Below are 25,787 nucleotides of genomic sequence, written 5' to 3'. Positions count from 1 at the left end.
TATACTCCAGACAAACCTCCTCTCTCTAGCCAAAAGACCAGGAAAAGAAAAACCTTGCAAGAAAAAAAAAAAAAGTTTTAGAATATAACCATTCCACTCCAGACAAAAACACAGAGAAAAAAGTGTAGCCCCACCCATTCCACAAATTCCACTAGCCAAGTGGGGAGCCTAGACTTCCATCCTTGCCAGGCTCTAACAAGGCATCCCAATCTCCCAGCCTTCCAGTGGGTGTGGTGTCAGAAAAGGATCAGTAAGGAGCCAGGACTTTCAATCCTAACAAAAATAATAACTGTGCTGCCCTTTCTGCAATGTCAGCAGAGACCAGTTGGGGAACATGGAATTCCACACCTACCTGGCAGTAACAAGGTGTCCCTTCTTCTCCCCAGTAGAATAGTCAGAGTTGGACTGGTAGAGTCAGAACTTACAGAACTGCCCCAAAGTAATAAAGCCAAGTCCCAATCCATGGTGTCAGGGAGTGGTAATGAGGTGCTCCTATCCCTCCCAGTCATGTATCAATGGAAATCAGAGCTCCCCGCCTGCCCCTGCAAAACAGTAATGAGGAGATGATCCCCTCCCTCACTGTAATTGAAGGCCAAGTGGAGAACATGGATTTCTACAAAACCCCACTTCTACTCCCGCCTAGCAGTAATGGAGCAGTAAATTCCCCTGTCAAAATAGTGTCAAACAAAGCCTGCTAAAAAGGAAGGTTTAGAGAAGATCCAGTTCTCATGACATAATGCCCAAAATTTCTAAATTTCAACTGAAAGTCACTCATCATACAAAGACACAAGAAAATCTCAACCTAAATGAAACAAAAAAAAAACAAATAAAATCAATAGATGCCAACACTGAGATGACAGAGATATGTGAATTATCTGACAGTTTAAGGCAATCATCAAAAAAAAGTTTCAAGCATTTATGAACACATTTGAAACAAATGGAATAATAGAAAGTATTATCAAAGAAATTAAAAATCTTAGTAAATCAATTCAAGAACCAAATGGAAATTTTAGAACTGAAAAATGAAATAATCAAAAATTTAAAATTCAATGGATGGGCTCAACAGCAAAATGGAGGGGACAGAGGAAAGAATTAGTGAACTTGAAGAGAGAACAATAGAAATTACCTAATCTGAAAAACAGAAAGAAAATAATCTGAAAAAAACAAAAAAGAACAGAGGCTCAAAGGCCTGTGGGACTATAACAAGATATCTAACATTCATGTCATTGGGGAGAGCAGAAAGAGGATGAGACTGAAAAATGTACTTGAAGAAATAATAGCTGAAAATTTCCAAAATTTAGCAAAGAATAACATACAGAATCAAGAAACTCAGTGAATTCCAAAGAAGATAAACCTAAAGAAATCCACACCAAAACATCATACTCAAATTTCTCAAAACTGAAAACAAAGTAAACAAAAATATAGAAAGCATTAAGGAAGAAATGATGTCTTATATACGGAGAGAAATAATTTGAATAACAGCAGATTTATCATCAGAAACTATGGAGGCCAGAAGGAAGTGGCACACATTTTCTAAGTGATGAGAGAAAATAACTTTCAACCCAGAATTCTATATCCACTAAAAATATTTTATAGGAATAAAGGTGAAATTAAGATATTCTCAGATGAAGAAATACTAAGAGAATTTGTTGCCAGCAGATCTTCCTTAAGAATGGCTAAAGGAGAATGGCTAAACAAAAAGGAAATTATTTTAAAAAAGAATTTTGGAATATCAGAGAGAAAAACAGAATGGGGAGAGTAAAAATATAGGTAAATACAATTTCCTTCTTCTCTTCAGTTTTCTTCATTATGTTTGATGGTAGATATAAAAATTATAACTAGCTGATACAGTTCTAATGTTCAAATACTCCATTTAAATATTTAGAGGAAATATTTAGGGTAAGTATATAAACAGGGGAGAGTGAAAAGATATAAAGGGGGGAAGATTTCTACTCTTAAACTGGTAAAATGTCAACACAAGTGGACTGCAATATGTAGAGCATCCGCTAAAAAAGCTCCACAAAGAGATAAACTCAGAAATACCACAGATACATTAGAATGGAATTGTGAAAAAGAAAATGAGTTACCAACAGGAAGACTGAAAGTGGGGGAATGGAAAAAGGTATTCCATTCAAATGGAAATAAAAAGAAAGCTGGACTAACTATAGTTATATCAGACAAAATAGACTTCAAAGATTATTACAAGATACAGAGAAAGGCATAATATAATGATAAAGGGATCATCCCAACAAAAAGGAAAACACTTGTAAATATATATACACTCAACATAAGAACATTTAACTACATAAAGCTAATACAAATAGACATAAAGGGAAAGATTTTATAATAATTTAACAAGAATTATTATAATTGTAGAATAATATAACAATAATACATAACTGTATAATAATAGAAAGGGACGTTAACACCCCACTTACATCAATGGACAGATCATCCAGAGAGATAATCAAAAGGAAACATTTGGCTTATACAACACATCAGATCAGATTGTTTAATAGGCATACAAAACATTCATCCAAAAAACAGCAGGATACACATTCTTTTCAAGTGCACATTGAATATTCTCCAGGGTAGATCACACGTTAGTCCACGTACAGGTTTCAGTAAATTTAAGAAGACTGAAATCATATAAAGCATCTTTTCTGGCCACAAAGGTATGAGACAAGAAGTCAACTACAAGAAAAACCTGGAAACACAAACATGTGGAGTCTAAACAACATGCTACAAAAAAACCAATGAGTTACTGAAGAAATCAAAGAGAAAATCAAAAATACCTTGAGATATGAAAGTGGAAATACAACATTACAAAATCTATGGGATGCAACAAAAGCAGTTCTCAGAGGAAAGTTTATAGTGATACAAGTCTACCTCAGGAAACAAGAAAAATCTCAAACAATTTAAAATTACACCTAAAGGAACTAGAGAAAGAAGAACCAACACCCCCCCACACAGTTACTAAAAGGAAGGAAATAATAAAGATCAGAGCAGAAATAAATGAAATAGACACTAAAAAACAATAGAAAAAAAAAATCAATGAAACTAAGAGCTGGTTCTTTGAAAAAATAAACAAAATTGATAAACCTTTAGCCAGACTTTTCAAGAAGGAAAGAGGGCTCAAATAAATAAAATCAGAAATGAAAGAGGAAAAGTTACAACCAACACTACAGAAGTATAAAGTATTATAAGAGATTATTATGAACAATTACATGCAAACAAATTGGACAGCCAATTTGTTGTTTAGAAGAAATGGATAAAGTCCTATAAATACACAACTTACAAAGACTGATCATAATAAAATAGAAAACCTGAACAAACAGATGACTAGTAAGGAGATTCACTAATTAAAAACCTCCCAACAAACAAAAGTCCAGGACCAGACAGCTTTACTGGTGAATTCTACCAAATATTTAAAGAAGGATTATTACCTATTCTTCTCAAATTATTCCAAAAGAGTGAAGAGGGAACACGACCAAATTCATTCTATAAGGCCAGCATAGATACAAAAATCAAAGACAGTAAAAACAAAAAGAAACCAACAGGTCAATCTCCCAGATAAACATAGATGCAAAAATCGTCAACAAAATATCAACAAACAAAATACAACAATACATTAAAAGGATCATACACCATAATCAAGTGGGATTTATCCCAGGCATGCAAAGATGGCTCAGTATCTGCAACTCAATCAACATGATACACCACATTAACAAAACAAAGGATAAAAATCATATGATCATTTCAATAAATGCAGAAAAAAGTTTTGATAAAAGTTAACATCAGTTTATGATAAAAACTGTCAACAAAGTGGTAATAGAGGAAACATACTTCAACATAATAAAAGCCATATATGACAAACCCACAGCTAATATCATACTCAACAGTGAAAAGCTGAAAGCATTGCCTTTAAGATCAGGAAAAAGACAAAGATGCCCACTCTTACCACTATTATTTAACATAGTATTAGAGAGATCTTCAAGTTGGCAGAGGAGTAAGATGTGGAGATTCCCTTCCTCCCCACAAATACATCAGAAATACATCTACATGTGGAACAACTCCTAAAGAACACCTACTGAATGCTGGCAGAAGACCTCAGACTTCCCAAAAGGCAAAAAACTCCCCATGTACCTGGGTAGGGCAAAAGAAAAAAGAAAAACCAGAGACAAAAGAATAGGAACAGTACCTGCACATCTGGGAGGGAGCTGTGAAGGAGGAAAAGTTTCCACACACTTTGAAGCCCCTTCACTGTGGAGACAAGGGGTGGCCGGGGGGAAGCTTCGGAGCCACGGAGGAGAGCACAGCAACAGGGATGAGGAGGGAAAAGCGCAGAGATTCCTGCACAGAGGATCAGTGCCGACCAGCACTCACCAGCCCAAGAAGCTTGTCTGCTCACCCGCCGGGGTGAGTGGGGACTGGGAGCTGAGGCTTCGGCTTTGGCTTCGGAGGTCAGATCCCAGGGAAAGGAATGGGGTTGGCTGCGTGGACACAGCCTGAAGGGGCTAGTGCACCACAGCTAGCCAGGAGGGAGTCCGGGAAAACGTCTGGAACTGCCTAAGAGGCAAGAGACCATTGTTTCAGGGTGTACGAGGAGAGGTGATTCAGAGCACCGCCTAAACGAGCTCCAGAGACAGGCACAAGCTGTGGCTATCAGCGCGGACTCCAGAGATGGGTGTGAGACGCTAAGGCTGCTTCTGCAGCCACCAAGAAGCCTGTGTGCAAGCACAGGTCACTATCCACACCTCCCCTCCCGGGAGCCTGTGCACCCCGCCACTGCCAGGGTCTCATGATCCAGGGACAACTTTCCCGGGAGAACACATGGCGCACCTCAGGCTGTTGCAACGTCACGCCAGCCCCTGCCACTGCAGGCTCACCCTGCATTCCATACCCCTCCCTCCCCTTGGCCTGAGTGAGCCAGAGCCCCCTAATCAGCTGCTTCTTTAAACCCATCCTGACTGAGAGAAGAAAAGATGCACTCAGGCGACCTACATGCAGAGCTGGGGACAATTCCAAAACTGAACCCCAGGAGCTGTGCGAACAAAGAAGAGAAAGGGAAATCTCTCCCAGCAGCTTCAGGAGCAGCGGATTAAATCTCCACAATCAACTTGATGTACCGGCATCTGTGGAATACCTGAAGAGACAATGAATCATCCCAAAATTGAGGGGGTGGACTTTGGGAGCAACTGTAGACTTGGGGTTTGCTTTCTGCATCAATTTGTTTCTGATTTTATGTTTATCTTAGATTAGTATTTAGAGTTTATTATCATTGGTAGATTTGTTTATTGATTTGGTTGCTCTCTTCTTTTTTTGTTTTTTTCATACATAGATATATAGATTTTTTTTTCCTTTTTCTCTTTTTGTGAGTGCGTATGTGCATGCTTCTTTCTGTGATTTTGTCTGTATAGCTTTCCTTTTACCATTTGTCCTATGGTTCTGTCTGTCCATTTTTTGTTTGTTTGTTTGTTTTTTTATTATAGTTTTTAGTGCTTGTTGTCACTGGTAGATTTGTTTTTTGCTTTGGTTGCTCTCTTCTTTCTTTCTTTTTTTCTTCTTTTTTGTATTACTTTCTAAATTTTTTTTATTTTTAATAATTTAAAATTTTTTTATTTTAATAACTTTTATTTTATTTTTTCTTTCTTTCTTTCCTTTTTTCTCCCTTTTCTTCTGAGCCATGTGGCTGACAGGGTCTTGGTGCTCCGTCCAGGTGTGAGGCCTGTACCTCTGAGGTGGGAGAGCCGAGTTCAGGACACTGGTCCACAGGAGACCTCTCAGCTCCACATAATATCAAATAGCAAAAGCTCTCCCAGAGATCTGCAATTCAACGCTAAGACCCAGCTCCACTCAACAGCCAGCAAGCTACAGTGCTGCACACCCTATGCCAAACAACTAGCAAGACAAGAACACAACCCCACCCATTAGCAGAGAGGCTGCCTAAAATCATAATAAGGTCACAGACATCCCAAAACACACCAGCGGTCATGATCCTGCCCACCAGAAAGACAAGATCCAGCCTCATCCACCAGAACACAGGCACCAGTCCCCTCCACCAGGAAGCCTACACAACCCACTGAACCAACCTTACCCACTGGGGGCAGACACCAAAAACAACGGGAAATACGAACTTGCAGCCTGCAAAAAGGAGACCCTAAACACACTAAGTTAAGTAAAATGAGAAGACAGAGAAACACACAGCAGATGAAGGAGCAAGATAAAAACTCACCAGACCAAACAAATGAAGAAGAAATAGGCAGTCTACCTGAAAACGAATTCAGAGTAATGACAGTAAAGATGATCCAAAATCTGGGAAATAGAATGGAGAAAATACAAGAAATGTTTAACAAGGGCCTAGAAGAACTACAGAGCAAACAATGATGAACAAAACAATAAATGAAATTAAAAATTCTCTAGAAGGAATCAATAGCAGAATAACTGAGGCAGAAGAACGGATAAGTGACCTGGAAGATAAAATAGTAGAAATAACTACTGCAGAGCAGAATAAAGGAAAAAGAAAGAAAAGAATTGAGAACAGTTTCAGAGACCTCTGGAACAACACTAAATGCACCAACATTAAAATTATAGGGGTCCCAGAATAAGAAGAGAAAAAGAAAGGATCTGAGAAAATATTTGAAGAGATTATAGTTAAAATCTCTAATATGGGAAAGGAAATAGTCAATCAAGTCCAGGAAGCATAGAGAGTCCCATACAGGATAAATCCAAGGAAAAACACGCCAAGACACAAATTAATCAAGCTTTCAAAAATTAAATACAAAGAAAAAATATTAAAGGCAGCAAGGGAAAAACAACAAATAACATACAAGGGAATCCCCATAAGGTTCACAGCTGATCTTTCAGCAGAAACTCTGCAAGCCAGAAGGGAGTGGTAGGACATATTTAAAACGATGAAAGGGAAAAATCTACAACCAAGATTACTCTACCCAGCAAGGATCTCATTCAGATTCGACAGAGAAATTAAAACCTTTACAGAGAAGCAAAAGCTGAGAGAATTCAGCACCACCAAACCACCTTTACAACAAATGCTAAAGAAACTTCTCTAGGCAGGAAACACAAGAGAAGGAAAAGACCTACAATAACAAACCCAAAACAATTAAGAAAATGGTAATAGGAACATACATATCGATAACTACCTTAAATGTAAATGGATTAAATGCTCCAACCAAAAGACATAGACTGGCTAAATGGATACAAAAACAAGACCCATATATATGTTGTCTACAAGAGACCCACTTCAGACCTAGGGACACATACAGACTGACAGTGAGGGTATGGAAAAAGATATTCCATGCAAATGGAAATCAAAAGAAAGCTGGAGTAGCAATTCTCATATCAGACAAAATAGACTTCAAAATAAAGACTATTACAAGAGAAAAAGAAGGACACTACATAATGATCAAGGGATCAATCCAAGAAGAAGATAAAACAATTGTAAATATTTATGTACCAAACATAGGAGCACCTCAATACATAAGGCAAATGCTAACAGCCATATTAGGGGAAATCGACGGTAACACAATCATAGTAGGGGACTTTAACACCCCACTTTCACCAATGGACAGATCATCAAAAATGAAAATAAAAAAGGAAACACATGCTTTAAATGATATGTTAAACAAGATGGACTTAATTGATATTTATAGGACATTCTATCCAAAGAAAACAGAACACACTTTCTTCTCAAGTGCTAATTCTACAGGATAGATCATATCTTGGGACACAAATCAAGCCTTGGTAAATTTAAGAAAATAGAAATCGTATCAAGCATCTTTTCTGACCACAGAGCTATGAGACTGGATATCAATTACAGGAAAAAAATCTGTAAAAAATACAAAAACATGGAGGCTAAACAATACACTATTAAATAACCAAGAGATCACTGAGAAAATTAAAGAGGAAATCAAAAAATACCTAGAAACAAATGACAATGAAAACACGACAACCCAAAACCTATGGGATGCAGCAAAAGCAGTTCTACGAGGGAAGTTTATAGCAGTACAATCTTATCTCAAGAAACAAGAAACACCTCAAATAAACAACCTAAACTTACACCTAAAGCAATTTGAGAAAGAAGAACAAAAAAACCCAAAGTTAGCAGAAGAAAAGAAATCATAAAGAAAAAATCAGAAATAAATGAAAAAGAAATGAAGGAAACAATGGCACAGATCAATGAAACTAAAAGCTGGTTCCTTGAGAAGATAAACAAGGTTGATAAACCATTAGCCAGACCCATCAAGAAAAAAAGGGAGAAGACCGAAATAAATAGAAATAGAAATTAAAAAGGAGAAGTAACAACTGACACTGCAGAAATACAAAGGATCATGAGAGATTGCTACAAGCAACTATACGCCAATAAAATGGACAACCTGGAAGAAATGGACAAATTCTTAGACAAGCATCACCTTTGCAGAATGAACCAGGAAGGAATAGAAAATATAAACAGATCAATCACAAACACTGAAATTGAGACTTTGATTAAAAACCTTCCAACAAACAAAAGCCCAGGACAAGATGGCTTCACGGGAGAATTCTATCAAACATTTAGAGAAGAGCTAAAACCTATCTTTCTCAAACTCTTCCAAAATATAGCAGAGGGAGGAACACACCCAAACTCATTGTACGAGGCCACCATCACCCTGATAGCAAAACCAGACAAAGATGTCACAAAGAAAGAAAACTACAGGCCAATATCGCTGATGCAAAAATCCTCCATAAAATACTAGCAAACAGAATCCAACAGCACATTAAAAGAATCATACACCATGATCAAGTGGGGTTTATCCCAGGAATGCAAGGATTCTTCAATATATGCAAATCAATCAACGTGATACACCATATTAACAAATTAAAGGAGAAAAATCATATGATCATCTCAATAGATGCAGAGAAAGCTTTCGACAAAATTCAACACCCATTTATGATAAAAACCCTTCAGAAAGTAGGCATAGATGGAACTTACCTCAACATAATAAAGGCCACATATGACAAACCCACAGCCAACATCGTCCTCAATGGTGAAAAACTGAAACCATTTCCACTAGGATCAGGAACAAGACAAGGTTGCCCACTCTCACCACTATTATTCAACACAATTTTGGAAGTTTTAGCCACAGCAATCAGAGAAGGAAAAGAAATAAAAGGAATCCAAATTGGAAAACAAGAAGTAAAGCGGTCACTGTTTGCAGATGACATGATACCATACATAGAGAATCCTAAAGATGCTACCAGAAAACTACTAGAGCTAATCAATGAATTTGGTAAAGTAGCAGGATACAAAATTAATGCACAGAAATCGCTTGCATTCCTATACACTAATGATGAAAAATCTGAAAGAGAGATCAAGGAAATATTCCCATTTACCATTGCAACAAGAAGAATAAAATACCTAGGAATAAACCTACCTAAGGAGACAAAAGACCTGTATGCAGAAAATTATAAGACACTGATGAAAGAAATTAAAGATGATACAAACAGATGGAGAGATATACCATGTTCCTGGATTGGAAGAATCAACATTGTGAAAATGACTATCCTACCCAAAGCAATCTACAGATTCAATGTAATCCCTATCAAACTACCAATGGAATTTTTCACAGAACTGGAACAAAAAATTTCACAATTTGTATGGAAACACAAAAGACCCTGAATAGCCAAAGCAATCTTGAGAAAGAAAAATGGAGCTGGAGGAATCAGGCTCCCGGATGTCAGACTATACTACAAAGATGCACTAGTCAAGACAGTATGGTACTGGCACAAAAACAGAAATATAGATCAATGGAACAGGATAGAAAGCCCAGAAATAAACCCACACACATATGGTCACCTTATTTTTGATAAAAGAGGTAAGAATATACAATGGAGAAAAGACAGCCTCTTCAATACATGATGCTGGGAAAACTGGACAGCTACATGTAAAATAATGAAATTAGAACACTCCCTAACACCATACACAAAAATAAACTCAAAATGGATTAAAGACCTAAATGTGAGGCCAGACACTATCAAACTCTTAGAGGAAAACATAGGCAGAACACACTATGACATAAATCACAGCAAGATCCTTTTGACCCACCTCCTAGAGAAATGGAAATAAAAACAAAAATAAACAAATGGGACCTAATGAAACTTAAAAGCTTTTGCACAGCAAAGGAAACCATAAACAAGACAAAAAGATAACCCTCAAAGTGGGAGAAAATATTTGCAAATGAAGCAACTGACAAAGGATTAATCTCCAAAATTTACAAGCAGCACATGCAGCTCAATGTCAAAAAAACAAACAACTCAATCCAAACATGGGTGGAAGACCTAAATAGACATTTCTCCAAAGAAGATATACAGATTGCCAACAAACACATGAAAGTATGCTCAATATCACTAATCATTAGAGAAATGCAAATCAAAACTACAATGAGGTATCACCTGACACCAGTCAGAATGGCCATCATCAAAAAATCTACAAACTGTAAATGCTGGAGAGGGTGTGGAGAAAAGGGAATCTTCTTGCACTGTTGGTGGGAATGTAAATTGGTACAGCCACTAAAGAGAACAGTATGGAGCTTCTTAAAAAACTAAAAATAGAACTACCATATGACCCAGCAATCCCACTACTGGGCATACACCCTGAGAAAACCATAATTCAAAAAGAGTCATGTACCACAATGTTCACTGCAGCTCTATTTACAATAGCCAGGACATGGAAGCAACCTAAGTGTCCATCGACAGATGAATGTATAAAGATGATGTGGCCCATAAATACAATGGAATATTACTCAGCCATAAAAAGAAACGAAATTGAGTTATTTGTAGTGATGTGGATGGACCTAGAGTCTGTCATACAGAGTGAAGTAAGTCAGAAAGAGAAAAACAAATACCATATTACATATATATGGAATATATATGGAATCTAAAAAAAACAGAGGTTATGAAGAACCTAGGGGCAGGATAGGAATAAAGACGCAGACGTAGAGAATGGACTTGAGGACACAGGCAGTGGGAAGGGTAAGCTGGGATGAAATGAGAGAGTGGCATGGACATATATACACTACCAAATGTAAAATAGATAGCTAGTGGGAAGCAGCCGCATCACACAGAGAGATCAGCTCCATACTTTGTGACCACCTAGAGGTGTGGGATAGGGAGGATGGGAGGGAAATGCAAGAGGGAGAAGATACGGGGATATATGTATATGTATAGCTGATTCACTGTGTTATAAAGCAGAAACTAACACATCATTGTAAAGCAATTATACTCCAATAAAGATGTTAAAAAAACAACAACAACAAAGTCAATAGTATTGAAAGTCGTAGCCACAGCAATTTGACAAGAGAAATAAAAAGCATTTAAATTGGAAAGAAAAAAGTAAAACTGTCACTGTTTACAGATGACCTGATACTATATACTAAAATCCTGACGACTCCACCTAAAATGTATTAGAACTAATAAGTGAATTCAGTAGAGTTCCAGTATAAAAATTAATGTAGGGACTTCCCTGGTGGCACAGGGGTTAAGAATCCACCTGCCAAGGGAAGGGACACGGGTTCGAGCCCTCATCCAGGAAGATCCCACATGCTGCAGAGCAACTAAATCCGTGTGCCACAACTACTGAGCCTGCATGCCACAACTGCTGAAGTCTGCACGCCTGGAGCCCATGCTCCTCAACAAGAGAAGCCATCGCAATGAGAAGCCCGCGTATTGCAATGAGAAGCCCGCGTACCACAACAAAGAGTAGCCCCTGCTCACCACAAGTAGAGAAAGCCCCTGCATAGCAACGAAGACCCAACGCAGCCAAAAATAAATAAATAAATAAATAAATAAATAATTAAAAATTAATGTACAGAAATCTGTTGTATTTCTATTCACTAATAACAATCTATCAGAGGGAAATTAAGAAAACAATTCCATTTACAACTGTATCCAAAAGAATAAAATACCTAGAAATAACTTTAACAAAAGAGGTAAAAGAACTATATTCTGAAAACTGTAAGACATTGATTAAAGAAATTGAAGTCAAGGCAAATTAATGGATAGATATACCTTGCACATGGGTTGAAAGAATTAATACTGTTAAAATGTCTGTACAACCCAAGGCAATCTCCACATTCAGTGCAATCCCTATCAAAATTGCAATGACATGTTTCACAGAACTAGAACAAATAATTCTAAATTTTGTATGGAAACACAAAAGACCCCAGAGAGCCAAAGCAATCTTGAGAAAGAAAAACAAAGCTGGAGGTATCATGCACCCTGATTTCAAGCTATATTCCAAAGCTAAAGAAATCAAAATAGTATGGTACTGGCATAAAACAGACACAATAGATCAATAGAACAGAATAGAGAGTCTAGACATATACCCACACTTATATGATCAATTAATCTATGACAAGGGAGGCAAGAATATACAATGAGGAAAAGTCAGTCTCTTCAATAAATGGTGTTAGAAAAACCAGAAAGCTATACGCAAAAGACTGAAACTGCTCTCCTTTCTTAAACCATATACAAAATAAACTCAAAACGGATTAAAGACCTGAATGTAAAGCCTGAAACCATAAAACTCCTAGAAGAAAACACAGACAGTAAACTCTTTGACATAAGTCTTAGTAATACATTTTTGGATCTGTCACCTCAGGCAAGGGCAGCAAAAGCAAAAATAAACAAATGGGACTACATCAATTTCAAAAGCTTTTGCACAGAAAAGCACACTATCAACAAAATGAAAAGGCAATCTACCGAACAAGAGAAGGCATTTACAAATCATGTATCTGATAAGGGGTTAATATCAAAATATATAAAGAACACATACATCTCAATATCAAAAAACCAAATAATCAGATTAGAAAATGGGCAGAGGACCTAAGTAGATATTTTTCCAAAGAAGACATACAGATGGCCAACAGACACATGAAAAGATGCTCAACATCACTAATGATCAGGGAAATGCAAATCAAAACTACAATGAGATATCACTTCAAACCTATCAGAATGGCTAACATCAAAAAGACAGTAATGACTTCCCTGGTGGTACAGTGGTTAAGAATCCACCTGCCAATGCAGGGGACACGGGTTTGATCCCTTGTCCAGGAGGATCCCATGTTCCGCAGAGCAACTAAGCCCATGAGCCACAACCACTGAGCCCACGTGCTGCAACTGCTGAAGCCCACGCACCTAGAGCCCGTGCTCCACAACAAGACAGGCCACAACAAAGAAAAGCCCGTGCACCGCAACGAAGAGTAGCTCCCGCTCACTGGAAATAGAGAAAGCCCTCACATAATAACGAAGACCCAACGCAGCCAAAAAAAAGAAAAAAAGAAAAAAGAAAAGACAATAAGTAACAAGTGTCAGCAAGGATGTAGAGAAAAAAGAACCCTCTTGCACTGTTGGTGGGAATGTAAATTGGTACAGCCACTATGCAAAACAGTATGAAGATTCCTCAAAAAACTAAAAATAGAATTACCATATAATCCAACAATTCCACTGCTTGGTATATATCTGAAGAAAATGAAAACATTAATTTGAAAAGATACATGCACTCCAATATTCATAGCAGCATTATTTGCAATAGCAAAGATATGGAAACAACCTAAGTGTTCATTGATAGATAAATGGATAAAGAAGATATGGTATATATATAATGGAATAATACCAAACCATAGAAAAGAATGAAATCTTGCCACTTGCAACAACATGGATGAATATAGAGGGCATTTTCCTAAGTGAAATAAGTCAGATAAAGACAAATATTGTATGATTTCACTTACATGTAGAATCAAAAAAACAAAATAAATAAACAACAAAAACCAGAAACAGACATAGATACAGAGAACAAACAGGTGGTTGCAGAGGAAATGAGTGTGGGTGGTTGGGTGAAACAGGTAAAAGGGATTAAGAGGTACAAACTTCCAGTTATAAAATAAGTCACAAGGAAGTAATATACAGCATAAGGAATATAGCTTATAATACTGTAATAACTTTGTATGATGACAGATGGTTACTGAACATATCCTGGTGATTATTTCATAATGTATTTAAATGTTGAATCAGTATGTTGTAAAACAGAACCTAATATAATATTGTATCCATTATATGTCAAAAAATTTTAAAAAGAATAGCTAAAAATCCAAAAAAAGTAACAATATCAAATATTGCCAAGAATGAGAGCAACAGGAATACTCATTCATTGCTTGTGGCAATGCAAAATGGTACAACCACTTTTGAAGACAGTTTCGTAGTTTCTTAAGAAGCTAAGCATACTCTCACTATATGATCCAGCAATCATACTCCTAGGTATTTACCCAAATGAGTTGAAAACTTATATCCACACAAAAAGCCAACACATGAATGTTTATAGCTGCTTTATTTATAATCACCAAAAACTAGAAGCAACCAAAATATCTTTCAATAAAGTAATAGATAAACAAACAGTGGTACATCCATACAATGTAATATTATTCAGTGATAAAAATAAATGAGCTGTCATGATAAGACATAGAGAAATCCTAAATGAATATTTTTTAGTGAAAGGAGCCAGTCTGAAAAGGCTGTATATTATACAATTCCAACTATATGATATTTTGGAAAAGGCAAAAATACAGAGACAATAAAAAGATCAGTGGTGGCCAGGGGTATAGGGAAGGAGGAATGATAGAATAGGTGGAGCACAGGAGAAATTTAGGTCAGTGAAATTATTCCATGTAAAACTGTAATAGTGGAAATATGTCATTATGCATTTGTCCAAACTCATAGAAGAGTACAGCACAAGGATTAAACTGTAATGTAAACTATGAATAATAATATATTAATATGGGTTCATGAATTGTAACAAATGTACTACATTAATGTAAGATGTTCGAAATAGGGGAAATTGTGTGTGGAGTTGGGACAAAGATGGAGTTATATGAATCTCTCAGTACTATCTGCTCAACTTTTCTATAAACCTTTGTTTAAAATGCCTACTCATTTTTTAAAATCTAAAACCCTACTGCAAAAGAAAAAAAAAAGCCCTTAAGAAAAAATAATTTTTCTCTGTGAACTGAGCTATGGCCTTATACACTTTCAAAAATGAAAACTATGGGCCTCTTTTTCCCTTGAATATGATAATAGAGGTTAAAATATAACCCATACATTCAAAGTTTAAATGGAATAGAAATACTTCTTAAAGCAATATGGATCATATTTAACGTTTTTCTCTTTGTGTTTACATTACAAAATCTCAGAGTCAAAAGGGACCTTAGAGGTGACCTAGTCCTAGTTTTTATCTGAATTACTTTAATTCTCAATAAATCTGATCATTTGGCTCTGTTGCATACATTTTTCTATGTTTTATTTTCTCTCTTTTCCTAGTTCTGGGGTCTCCTATTCCACTAACTGGCCATAATAATAAAATAAAATTTATTTTCACTTTGTATTGTAGTTATTGAATATAATTATATTATCCCTTTTTGCTTTTAAAAGCACACCCATACACACATGAAATAAAAGACCCACAATTTGAGACATTTTCCTTGTAGGACCTTCCACTAACACTTTTTTGTGGATCAATGGCTTCAATGGGGGTGGGATAATATATTTTGAAGTCCCATGTAATTTTTAGTCTAAGATTGATTTTTTCCTAGCAATTTTTGGAATCTTCTAAAAGCAAACCTACTGTATGGACATTAATACTTAAACAACAAAAAATAATGTTTCCTTAGTGGTTACTAATGATTCATTCTTCCCCTTCACTTTCCTCTGGGAAAATGAACTGGTGTTCATTATAAATAACTTTCAGTAAAATATGGATATAGTCTACATACTGTAAATATCATTTAAAAAAACCCAAAAGGATATAGGTAACACATCTAAAGTTTAGACATTTTTAACATTAAAGTTGAGAAACAGTGATAGAGCAAGTTATAAGGTGATAAGTTCCATGAATCTGTATCTCTGAAGGGTATGTAGTCATTATAAATAAGGTAATTGTTTTCTGAAAATTACCAATTCTTTTTAAACTTGGCTTTTCAAAATATTTAATGATTTACTATTTTTAAACATTACATTTGTCTTTGGGTCAAAATTAGTGAGAGTAGAAATATTTGAGTTCAATTTATGAAAATTTACCAAAACTTTACAAAACGTTGCCAGGGTATATTTAGTCTGAAGTAAAGACCATCCCTTAAATGTAGTAATATCATTCTAGAAGAAAAAGACTCAGAAGTTCAGAATCTGGAGAGAAAAATTATATAATCACAAAATAATCAGAAGTGGAACTTAACAAACTTCTTATAACTGAACTTTGTAAAAGTTCTTTCATAGCAGTATATCTGGAGAATTACAATTTTGTGTTGGTTTTAATTATAACATTTAATCTTAAAACTTAACATACGAAAAGCTAAATTCGTAATGCAGGATTTCCAAGCCTTGGTAGTATTGACATTTTGGCCAGATAATTTTTTTTGTTGTGGGGCTGTTTGGTGAATTGATGAAATTTTAGCAGTATCCTTGGCATCTACCTAAAATGTCACCATAGTCATGACAACCAAAAATGTCTCCAGATATTGCCAAGTGTCCCCTAGGAAAGGTAAAATTGTCCCCAATTAAAAGCCATTGTTGTTAATGTATCTCCATTTTATGTTGTCACAGAGCTTGCATATTTTCTTTTTCTTACAAGTTATCTAATGTATAGAAAGAGAGAGAGAAAACTGTGGAACCTACATGTATGAAAAAGAGTTTAAGAGCAAGTAAAGAAGCGACAGAGAAAGATACAATCTTTGAAACTCTTGACAGGTATCCAAGAAAAAATAAAAATTTCAGTTCAAAGTCCAAGACCATGTGAAAGAGTAACAATGCTATTTCTAAGCAAAAGTTGTATTTTTCATGTTCCACCAGAAAGAAAATATTGTAACTGCTACAAAAGAATTTATTAAAAATGTCACGTGAAAACATCATTCCAAAAAATCTCAAATAACAAGACACTAATAAAAGAAATTTTAAAAGATACAAATAAATGGAAAGGTAGTCCATGCTCATGGATTGGAAGAATTAACATTGTTAAAATGTTCATGTGACCCAAAGCAGTCTACAGATTCAATGCAATCCCTATCAAAATTCCAATGGCAGGTTTCACGGAACTAGAACAAATAATTCAGAAATTTGTGTGGAACCACAAAAGACAGTGAATAGTCTAAGCAATCTTGAGAAAGAAGAACTAAGCTGGAGGTACACACTCCCTAATTTCAAACTATACTACAAAGCACTAGTAATCAGAACAGTATGGTATTGACATAAAAACAGACACATAGATCAATGGAACAGAATAGAGAGCACAGAAGTAAACACACACATATATTGTCAATTATTTATGACAAAGGAGCCAAGAATATACAATGGAGAAAGGACAGTCTCTTCAATAAATGGTGTGGGGAGAACTAGACAGCCACAAGCAAAAGAATGATACTAGATTACTATTTTACACTGAATGTAAAAATTAACTCAAAATGGATTAAAGACTTGAAACATAGACCTGAAACCATAAATCTCCTAGAAGAAAACATAGACAGTAAGCTTCTTGACATTGGTCTTGGCATTGATTTTTTAGATCTGACTCCAAAGCAAAAGCAACCAAAGCAAAAATAAACAAGTGGGACTACATCAAACTAAAAAGCTTCTGCACAGCAAAGGAAACCATCAATGAAATGAAAAGACAACCTACTGAATAGGAGAAAATATTTGCAAACCATATATCTGATAAGGGATTAATCCAAAATATATAAAGAACTCAAAGAACTCAATAGCAAAAAAAAAAAAAAAAAAAAAAGTCTGATTAAAAATGGACAGATAAGCAAAACAGACAATTTTTCCAAATGGTACATGAGATGTTCAACATCACTAATTACCAGGGAAATGCAGGGTATTCTGTTAAGTGAAATAAGTCAGAGAGAGAAAGACAAATACCATATGATTTCACTCATATGTGGAATGTACAGAACAAAACAAAAACAAAACTCATAAATGCAGAGAACAGATTCATGGTTGTTAGAGGTGAAGGAGGTTGGGGGGTAGGTGAAATGGGTAAAGGGGGTGGGTTAATTATAGGGTGACAGATAGTAACTAGACATTGTGGTGATCACTTTGTAGTGTATACGAAGATTGAATTATTATGTTGTACACTTGAAACTAATATAATGTTATATACCAATTTTACCCCAATTTTTAAAAAACTGAAATAAATGAAATCTTACTTTTTTCTAAATTACTCCCTGGAGGCCTTTGGTCCCAGTCTTTAGAAGGTATGCTTGCTTTATTACTTGAATCAACTGTAGATGGTTTTACTGGTAAAGATGAAAGCTCCATAGCATTATAAGAATCATACAAATCCCAAGCAGTGGACATTATGCCTAAATAAAGAAACAGAAAGGTAAAAATTATTTTGAACCAAATTCTAATATTTTAGCTTATATATAAAGAGTTATAGCAAAATCTAAGATAAGAAAATCTATTGTTCAGGGAAAAAATACTATTGTTTTCCAACAATGGCAGGAAGTAGATAACGATGAAAAAGAAGTAGATCAAGAGGACACCTTAAGAGATCCATAGCCATTACACTTTTAGCATCTACAAATACCTTAATGTTTTAGTAATAGCTCCAAATAATCCTCACCATCTATTCTGACCCCCACACCTTCCTCCCTTTATCCCAAAGTGGGGCCACATAATCTCATTAGTCTGTCGGTATAGGGCTGCCTTGATATGGCCCTGGACAACCATGTTATAATAAGGTTTTAAGGTGCTTTACTTAAGGTTAACATATAACATGCTATATTCTACAGTACTTTTTATTTGTAATCATATAATTCCATTTTTATCAAGTTAAGTTTCCTATATACTTATGTGTAAAGTTTGTATTTGGGAAAGTGATAGACTCTGTTCTCAGGAAATTTATAGACTAGTACGGTATTACTTTCTCTTTTTAAATTTTTGTTTGTTATCTATATTTAATCAAATTAGCAAATATAACAATGGCCTCCAAACAAAAATTGGTAATGTTATTTATCTTTAATATATAAAAATGAAAAGTGCCCAACCCCTTTTACTGCTGATATAACAATGAAATTCTCATATATAAATTATTTTATCAGTGACCATGTAACGATATATTCCTACATGCTAACCTTACTAAACTTTCAGTTAAAGTACAGTGATTTAATAAAAAGTTATTTTCCCTGAAAATCAAAACAGGATCTAGATCTAATAAATGCAACTACTTCATTGTTAGAACTTTTATTTTCATGATGTGGAATGAAGGAGCTCTGGTATTTAACAATGTTTTCAATTAGTAAGAATGTTAATTCACATCTCATAATAACATTTCTATCTTAATGAACTTATCTTGATAGTATCTAACAAAGTCATGCACAGAGTAAATAAATACCTAGTATATTTTGCTGAATTGAAAAGGGTACAATTTCCATGGTCACAAAGTAAAAGACCTTAGAAAGAAATTATTTATTTGAATTTTGAATTACCTAACCTTCTTTTTCTTCCTTTAACTAAAAGTTTAGTAAGTTGAGCATATAGAAATATATTGTTACATGGTCACTAATAAGATAATTATTACATAAATAAATATACAAGTTATAAATGAGCAATGTAAAATGTTGGGGTGATTTAGAGTTGTTTCTTCTTTAAAGATAACAAATAACATCCGTTGGTAATTTTAGTTTAGGTAACATCATTACATTTGTTCACTGGAATAAACTGAATTAACCTAAGAAAGAGAAAACCTAAGAAACAGATATTATGTACATGCCATAATATCATGTAAAGATAGAATAATGAGTGTGACTTCCCAATTTTATACTGTCATACACTATTAAAGGAATCTTATTTTAACTACTATCAGAAAAAAAAGTATTCCCTACTATACCTATGTTTTGAGCATTTCTGAGTGTACGATTGTGTAAATAGTTGTTACAAGTTTTAAAACATTGCTTCTATCTATTATTTTAATTCAGACTATAAAAGAGTAACAATTTGGCCACATAACATTTATAGAAAAATAATTTTATTTTAGCTGAGTAAAAAGACATGCTTACTGTAAAAGAAAAGGTAAGACTTACACTTCCATCACCTAAAAACAATAACTGCTAACATTTTCATGCATGTCCTTCCAGACTGACATAAATATATATGTGTTTGTATACGAACAAATATATATGCATTTTTTTAATAAAAATGAGCTCATATCACACATACTTTTTTAAACGAATTTTTATTGTAGTATAATATACATAGAAAACAAACTGTTTTTATGAAATCTACTGAGTTTTAGGATTTAACTGTATTTTCAAAAGTTAGCCAGGAACACTAATTCATTTATTGAATTATCCATTTAGTTGAAATGACACTTCTATAATAAATTATTGTATGTATACTGTCAGGTGGGAAAACTTTTCCTCAGTTTTTGTGAATCTTTACAGAGGCAACTTCAGCTAAACTGACATTTCTGGCTTCTTGATGTCCCTCATTCACTAATTGCCAGGGAAAGAGAAATGGCTAATCCTACAGGAGAGTTTAGGAGAAGGAATTGCAGCTCAGCCACTTCTGGATTCTTTTGTTAAGCCTGCTCACTTGCAAAAAGCATGCATTCTGGTCTGTTCTCACCCATGCAGAGGAGGTCTGTGCTTTTCTAGCTATGCCAGTTACTCTTGGTAAGATCTATTCTGGAGGGGAAAAACAGCAAGTCCACTTAGCTGTGGATTTAAGGCTACATTTTTCAATTAACTTCATCAGTAATAAAGGTACTACTTTTATTTCCATCTCTGTGACTCCTGAATCTCTTTCAATTTCAACCAAAATCAGGCAAGGAAGACATACTTTTTTATTGCTCCATAAATACATAATGTATAATGATGTATTAAAAGTGCTGAAAGAAAAAAACTTCCAACAAAGAATACTCTACCTGCCAAAGTTATCATTCAAAATTGAAGAAGACATAGAGTTTCCCAGATAAGCAAAAGCTAAAAGAATTTATCACCACTAAACTGGCCTTATAAGAAAAGCTCAAGGACCCTTTCTGCCTGTGCATGCTGCCGAGTAAGCATCGTTGAAGTCTCCCCTCCTCCACTGCCATCATGTCTAAGTCAGAGTCTCCCAGCTCCCAGCTGCGAAAGCTCTTCATCAGAGGTTTGAGCTCTGAAACAACCAATGAGAGTCTGAGGAGCCATTCTGAGCAATGGGGGACGCTCACAGACTGTGTGCGTTCACCACACAGTTCACCACTCCAGAGGCTTCGGGTTTGTCACATATGCCACTGTGGAAGAGGTGGTTACCGCCATGAATGTAAGGCCACAAAAGGTGGATGGAAGAGTTGTGAATCAAAGAAGGCCATCTCAAGAGAAGATTCTCAAAGACCTGGTGCACACTTAACTGTGAAAAAGATTTTTGTTGGTGGCATTAAAGAAGACACTGAAGAACATCACCTCAGAGATTGTTTTTTTAACAGTATGGGAAAACTGAAGTGATTGAAATCATGACTGACCGAGGCAGTGGCAAGAAGAGAGGCTTTGCTTTCATAACCTTTGATGACCATGACTCCATAGACAAGAATGTCATTCAGAAATACCACTCTGTGCAAGGCCACAACTGTGAAGTAAGGAAAGCCCTATCTAAGCAAAAGATGGCTAGTGCTTCATCCAGCCAAAGAAGTGGAAGTGGTTCTGGAAACTTTGGTGGTGGTCGCGGAGGTGGTTTTGGTGGGAATGACAGCTTCGGTCGTGGAGGAAACTTCAGTGGTCGAGGTGGCTTTGGTGGCAGCTGCGGTGGTGGGGCATATGGTGGCAGTGGGGATGGCTATAATGGATTTGGTAATGATGGAAGCAGTTTTGGAGGTGGCAGAAGCTACAATGATTTTGGCAATTATAATAATCAATCTTCAAATTTTGGACCCATGAAAGGAGGAAACTTTGGAGGCAGAAGTTCTGGGCCCTGTGGTGGTAGGGGCCAATACTTTGCCAAACCATGAAACCAAGGTGGCTATGGTGGTTCCAGCAGCAGCAGTAGCTATGGCAGTGGCAGAAGGTTTTAATTGCTGCCAGGAAACAAAGCTTAGCAGGAGAGGAGAGCCAGAGAAGTGACAGGGAAGCTACAGGTTACAACAGATTTGTGAACTCAGCCAAGCACAGTGGTGGCAGGGCCTAGGTGCTACAAAGAAGACATGTTTTAGACAATACTCATGTGTATGGGCAAAAAAAAGCTCGAGGACTGTATTTATGACTAATTGTATAACAGGTTATTTTAGTGTCTGTTCTGTGCAAAGTATAAAGCATTCCAACAAAGGGTTTTAATGTAGATTTTTTGTTTTTTGCACCCATGTTGTTGATTGCTAAATGTAATAGTCTGATCATGACATTGAATAAATGTGTCTTTTTAAAATGTGCTATGTAAAGTTAGTCTACTCGGAAGCCATTTTGGTAAACTACCCCAACAGTGTGAAGTTAGAATTCCTTCAGGGTAATGTCAGGTTCCATGTGAAATTTATTTACAACCTGCTTGGGTGGAGAAGCCATCGTCTTCAGAAACCTTGGTGTAGTTGAACTGACAGTTACTGTGTTGTGACCTGGAGTTCACCTTTAAAAGGGTCACCCAAGCAAAGTTATGGAGTTTTTTGGTTATTAATGTGATTCTTGGCACATCCTATGTGATATATCTAAATTGAATTATGGTACCAGATAAAGTTATAGATGGGAATGAAGCTTGTGTATCATCCTTTATCATGTGTAACCAATAAACGATTTAATACCCTCTTGAAAAACAATGCTAAAGGGACTTCTTTAAGCTGAAAAGAAAGGATGCTAATTAGTAACAAGGAAACATGAAAGAACAAGTCTCACTGAAAAGGTAAATATATAGTAAGGTAGTGGAGTAATCACTTTTAAGCTAGTATGAAGATTAAAAGAAAAAATAGTAAAAATAGCTATGATGACAATAATTAGTCAATGAATACATAAAATAAAAAGATATAAAATGTGACATCAAAAACATAAGATGGGAAAAGAGAATAAAAATGTTGAACTTTAGAATGGGATCAAGCGTAAATTTTTATCCCCAAATCAGTCAGTGTGATATAGCACATTAACAAAATGAGCATAAAACTATATGATCATAGAGGATAAAAAGCATTTGACAAAAGTCAACATCCGTTTATGATAAAAACTGTCAACAAAGTGGGTATAGAGGGAACAGACCTCAACATATTAAAGGCCATATATGACAAGCCCACATCTAACAACATACTCAACAATAAAAACCTGAAAGCATTTCCTCTAAGATCAGGAACAAGACAAGGATGCCCACAATTTCCACTTTTATTCAACATAATATTGGAAGTCCTAGATGGAGAAAATAGGCAAGAAAAAGAACTAGGCATCCAAATTGGAAAGAAAAAAGTAAAACTGTCACTCTTTGCAGATGACATATTATATACAGAAAAGCCTAAAGACTCCATCAAAAAATTGTTAGAACAAATAAAGTAATTCAGTAAATTACAGGATATAAAATCAATACACAAAAATCTGCTGCATTTCTATACACCAATAACAAGCTATCACAAAGAGAAATAAAGGAAAAAATTCCTATTCACAAATGCATCCCCCCACCCCAAAAAAACACCACCTAGGAATAAATTTAACCAAGAAGTTGAAAGACCTATATTGAAAACCACAAGACATTAATGAAAGTAATGGAAGAAGACACAAATAAATGGGAAGACACAAATAAATGGAAGACACAAATATCCATAAATGGATATTTCATGCTCATGAATTAGATGAATCAGTATTGTTAAATGTCCATACTTCCCAAGGCACTCCACAGATTCCATGCAATCTCCATCGAAATTCCAATGATATTTTTCAAAGAAATAGAACAAATTGTCCCACAATTTGTATGGAACCACAAGAAAAACCAAACAGCCAGAGCAATCTTGTGTAACAAGGAACAAAGTTGGAGGCATCACACTCTCTGATTTGAAACTATATTACAGGACTTCCCTGGTGGCTCAGTGGTTAAGAATCCACCTGCCAATGTAGGGGACATGGGTTTGATCTCTGGTCCAGGAAGACCCCACATGCCGCGGAGCAACTAAGCCCGTGTGCCACAACTACTGAGCCTGCATTCTATAGCCCATGAGCCACAACTACTGAGCCCACATGCCACAACTACTGAAGCCCACGCACCTAGAGCCTGTGCTCCACAACAAGAGAAGCCACCACAACGAGAAGCCTGTGCACTGCAACGAACAGTAGCCCCCGCTCACTGCAACTAGAGAAAGCCCACGCACAGCAACGAAGACCCAACACAGCCAAAAAGAAAAAGGAAACTATATTACAAAGGTATAGTGATTAAAACAGTATGCTACTGACATAAAAACAGACACATAGATCAATGGAACAAAACTGAGAGCTCAGAAATAAACCCACATATATATTGTCAATTAATTTGTAACAAAAGAGCCAAGAATATACAATGGGGGAAGAAATGTCTCTTCAGTAAATGGTGTTGGAAAAACTGGACAACCACAGGCAAAAGAATGAAACTAGATCACTATTTTACACCATACATAAAAATTAACTCAAAATGGATTAAAGACTTGAATGTAAGACCTGAAATCATAAAACTCTTAGAAGAAAACATAGGAAGTATGCTCTTTGACACTGGTCTTAGTAATACTTTTTTGGATATGTCTCCTCAGGAAAGGGAAACAAAAGCAAAAATAAACAAATGGGACTAGTATATCAAACTAAAAAGTTCTGCACAGCAAAGGAAACTATCAACAAAATGAAAAGGCCTCTTACTGAATGGGAGAAGATATTTTCAAGCAATATGTCTTATAAAGGGTTAATATCTAAAATATACACAGAACTCATATAATTCAACATTAAAAACAAACAACCTAATTTTAAAAATGGGCAGAGGACCTGAATAGACTTTTTTCAAAGATGACATGCAGATAGCCAACAGGTACTTGAAAGGTGCTCAACATCACTAACCAACTGGGAAATGCAAATCAAAACCCAATGAGATATCATCTCATGCCTGTTAAAACGGTTATTATCAAAAATACAAAAAATAAGTGTTGGCAAGGATGTGGAGAAAAGGGAACACTTGTGCACCATGGGTGAGAATGTAAATTGGTGTAAGCACTATGAAAAGCAGTATGGAGGTTCCTCAAAAAATTAAAAATAGAACTACCATATAATCCAGCAATTCCACTTCTAGGCATTTATAAGAAGAAAAGGAAAACACTAACTTGAAAAGATATATGCACCCCCACGTTCATAGCAAAATTAGTACAATAGCCAAAATATGGAAGCAACCTAGGTGATCCTTGAGGGATGAATGGATAAAGAAGATGTGGTATATATACGTAATGTAATAATATATGGCCATGAAAAAATGAAATCTTGCCATCTGTAACAACATGGATGGATCTTAAGATTATTATACTACATGAAATATGCCAGACAGAAAAAGATAAATACCTTATGATCTCACTTATCTGTGGAATCTAAAAAAGAGAGAGAGAGAGAGAGAGAGCACGGACACAGAGAACAGACTGGTAATTGCCAGAGGCAAGGGAGTGAGGGGTGGGCGAAATGGGTGAAGGGGGTTAAAAGTACAAACTTCCCTCTATAAAATAAATAAGGCATGGGGGTGTAATGTACAGAGTGGTGACTATAGTTAATAATACCGTATTGTATATTTGGAAGTTGCTAAGGGAGTAGATCTTT

At 35.7% G+C, this 25,787-nt stretch overlaps 1 protein-coding gene and 1 pseudogene across 9 annotated transcripts in view; one reads left to right on the top strand and one right to left on the bottom strand.

Annotated features, from left to right (window-relative positions):
* The window catches only part of DNAI4 (dynein axonemal intermediate chain 4), a gene marked incomplete at its 5' end in the record, with an annotated part of 134,366 nt that overhangs the window by 62,031 nt on the left and 46,548 nt on the right, over positions 1 to 25,787 (bottom strand). For 7 of the 8 annotated variants that reach the window (XM_082419262.1, XM_082419261.1, XM_082419260.1 and 4 more), the window contains one exon: positions 18,240 to 18,395. The exons of the other annotated variant lie outside the window; for it this stretch is intronic. In XM_082419262.1, the coding sequence (XP_082275388.1) occupies positions 18,240 to 18,395 (156 nt within the window). The remainder of the gene's footprint in view (positions 1 to 18,239; positions 18,396 to 25,787) is intronic. 8 annotated transcript variants of the gene reach the window in all.
* LOC309641263 (heterogeneous nuclear ribonucleoprotein A1 pseudogene) lies at positions 20,728 to 24,945 on the top strand (annotated as a pseudogene). Its single transcript has one exon. The product of its transcript is annotated as a heterogeneous nuclear ribonucleoprotein A1 pseudogene (transcript).

Source organism: Balaenoptera physalus, assembly GCF_965194825.1.
Source record: "Balaenoptera physalus genome assembly, chromosome: 1".
NCBI lineage: Eukaryota > Metazoa > Chordata > Mammalia > Artiodactyla > Balaenopteridae > Balaenoptera > Balaenoptera physalus.
This window is presented reverse-complemented; position numbering and strand designations above follow the sequence as displayed.